This window comes from Penaeus chinensis, chromosome 41 (genome assembly GCF_019202785.1).
Source record: "Penaeus chinensis breed Huanghai No. 1 chromosome 41, ASM1920278v2, whole genome shotgun sequence".
Lineage (NCBI taxonomy): Eukaryota > Metazoa > Arthropoda > Malacostraca > Decapoda > Penaeidae > Penaeus > Penaeus chinensis.
Window position 1 is genome coordinate 5,986,260 of NC_061859.1, and position 2,500 is coordinate 5,988,759.

At 40.8% G+C, this 2,500-nt stretch overlaps 1 protein-coding gene across 3 annotated transcripts in view; it reads right to left on the reverse strand.

The window, feature by feature from the left end:
• The window catches only part of LOC125047499 (protein kinase C-binding protein NELL1-like), a 118,256-nt gene that overhangs the window by 39,597 nt on the left and 76,159 nt on the right, over window positions 1-2,500 (reverse strand). For all 3 annotated transcript variants that reach the window (XR_007116746.1, XM_047645736.1, XM_047645735.1), the window contains exon 2: window positions 1,112-1,252. Coding sequence is in view for 2 of the 3 variants with exons in the window: in XM_047645736.1 (XP_047501692.1) it covers window positions 1,112-1,252 (141 nt within the window). In the remaining variant the exon portion in view is untranslated. The remainder of the gene's footprint in view (window positions 1-1,111; window positions 1,253-2,500) is intronic.

Sequence of the window (2,500 nt, forward strand, 5' to 3'; positions counted from 1 at the left end):
AAGGATAATCGATAGAGATAAAGATGGAAACCCAAGGATATGTGATAAAGATGGACAAAGAAAAACAACCGATAAAGATGGACACACACGGATACGTGATAAAGATAGAAACAGAAAGACACGAAGAGGGACACATAAAGATATACGGCAATGAAAGCAGAAGAACCCACGAAAAAGATGGACACACAAGGAAACGTGATAAAGATGGACAGAGGACACACGATAAAAATGGACAAACAAGTATCCTCGATAGAGAAAGACACACAAGGAGGGAACAACGGAAGAGAACACAAGAACACATGATAGAGGTAGAGACGTGATAAAGGATAAAACGAAAACTCACGATAAATGAAGGCACACAAGGACACGTAGAGGAAAAATATATACGGGAACACATGAGGACACGTGATAAAGGAAGAAAGACAAAGCGACACGAGACCGAAATAGAAGAGGATACATGGAAACACATACGATAAAGGATCCACAAACGCACAATGAAGAAAGACACAGAAACACATGATAAAGCAAGGGCATAAGACACACAATAAAGAAATACAGAAACACACAATAAAGAGGGGCACACATGAACACTCAATAGTAAAGAACACACAAGAACACCCAAAAAAGAACCCACCCACTCTCTCTCTCTCTCTCTCTCACACTCACACACACACACACACACACACACACACACACACACACACACACACACACACACACACACACACACATAACACCCCCCACATCCATACATTCATCCATCCATCCACCTACCCACCCACCCTACCCCACCCGTCCACACACACACACACACACACACACACACACACACACACACACACACACACACACACACACACACACAATCTCCCCCCCCCCCCTACACACACACAATCCCCCACCCACACCCACACACAAACCCCCACCCACACACACACACACACAATCTCCCCCCCCCCACACACAATCCCCCACCCACACCCACCTACCCACACACACACATACACACACAATCCCCCACCCACACCCACACCCATCCATCCACCCCCACCCCCTTCCCTTCCAACCACACCCACCCACCCACCCACCCATACACCCCGTGAGGACTCACCCTGGAGAAAGACCGCCGGGGCGAAGGGCCTAGGACCTCGAATCACGGTCAGGCCAGGGTAGCTTGTGTTCAGCAACTGCAAGGACTCAATCACGTCCACCTGCCTGCCGATGCCGCCCACGCTGCTGCTGTCTGCCATTCCTGGAGGGCGAAGAGAGTGAGGTCAGTAGTGTCTGGGCGAAGGTTTAATAAAAAGGGGGTCGTGGGTTGTTATTATTATTTTTTTTTTATTGTTTTTATTTTGTTTGATTTTGTTCGTGTTTTATTTTTTTTTATTTTTTTTTATTTTTTTTTTTTGTTGTTGGATGGGTTTTGGGGGATCCTGGAGTAGATTATGATATGCAGTGGAAGGAGATTCATAAATTATGCAGTAAGGAATGGTTTACTTACTGTTGGATGATGGACATAGATAATAAAAATAAAACAAATCTCAAAAAGATTAAATAGACAACAGAACAAAATCATATAAAAAAGATCGAGGTGGTAGGCCTAGTTAAGGATGAAAACACCAACCCGATCTTAAACACGTGGGCACTTAAACCATAAAATCATAACATAAACACAAAACAAACAAACAAACAAAAAAAAAACATTCTAGTAGCATATGGAACCAAAAGACACCCCGATATACTGAACTACAACAGTGGCATTTGAAGTATGAGGGTAATCACAGCGTCATGTTTTAATCAAAACAAAAGAGCTACGATCGCATACCAATATGAAAAAAAAAAAAAAGACAAAAGAAAGATACATGAAGGGAAAAAAAAAAGTTATATATCAAACACATTCTTTTTCTTCGTCCTGAAATCTATAAGAAACCATAATTCATGTCCACATGGCGCCGTCTTCCTAAACATAATAAAAAAAAAAAAAAATCGGCCTTCTTTACTTCAATTTTTCTTCAAGTCATTTTCCGTCTTCTCATTCGGCTTTTCCTTTTATTTCTTCTCTTCCCTTTCCTCACCTTTCGTTCATCCTTCCTTCCATCTCTTCCATTCTTTAGTTTTTCTTCAGCACTTTCTCAGTCTCTTCTCTTTCCTTATTTTTGTTAACTTCTCTTCATTTTTCCTTCTTCTCCTTCCTGTATCCCCCCCTATTTTTTCTTCTTCTTTCTCTCCGTCTCTTTAATCTTTTTTTGAATTTCGTCTCCACCTTTTTTTTTTTTTCATTGCTATATCCGTCTCTTTATTTTTTGTCTTCATTTCCATATCCGTCGCTTCACTTTTTTCTTGAATTTTACATCCGCTCCTTCACTTTTTACTTCATTTCTATAGCTGTCTCTATTTTTCTTATTCTATCTGCGTCTCTTCATTTTTTCTTACTTTTTATCCATGATTCTTCATTTTTTCTTCAACTCGTCCTCAACTTTAAGTAAACACCCAATGTATT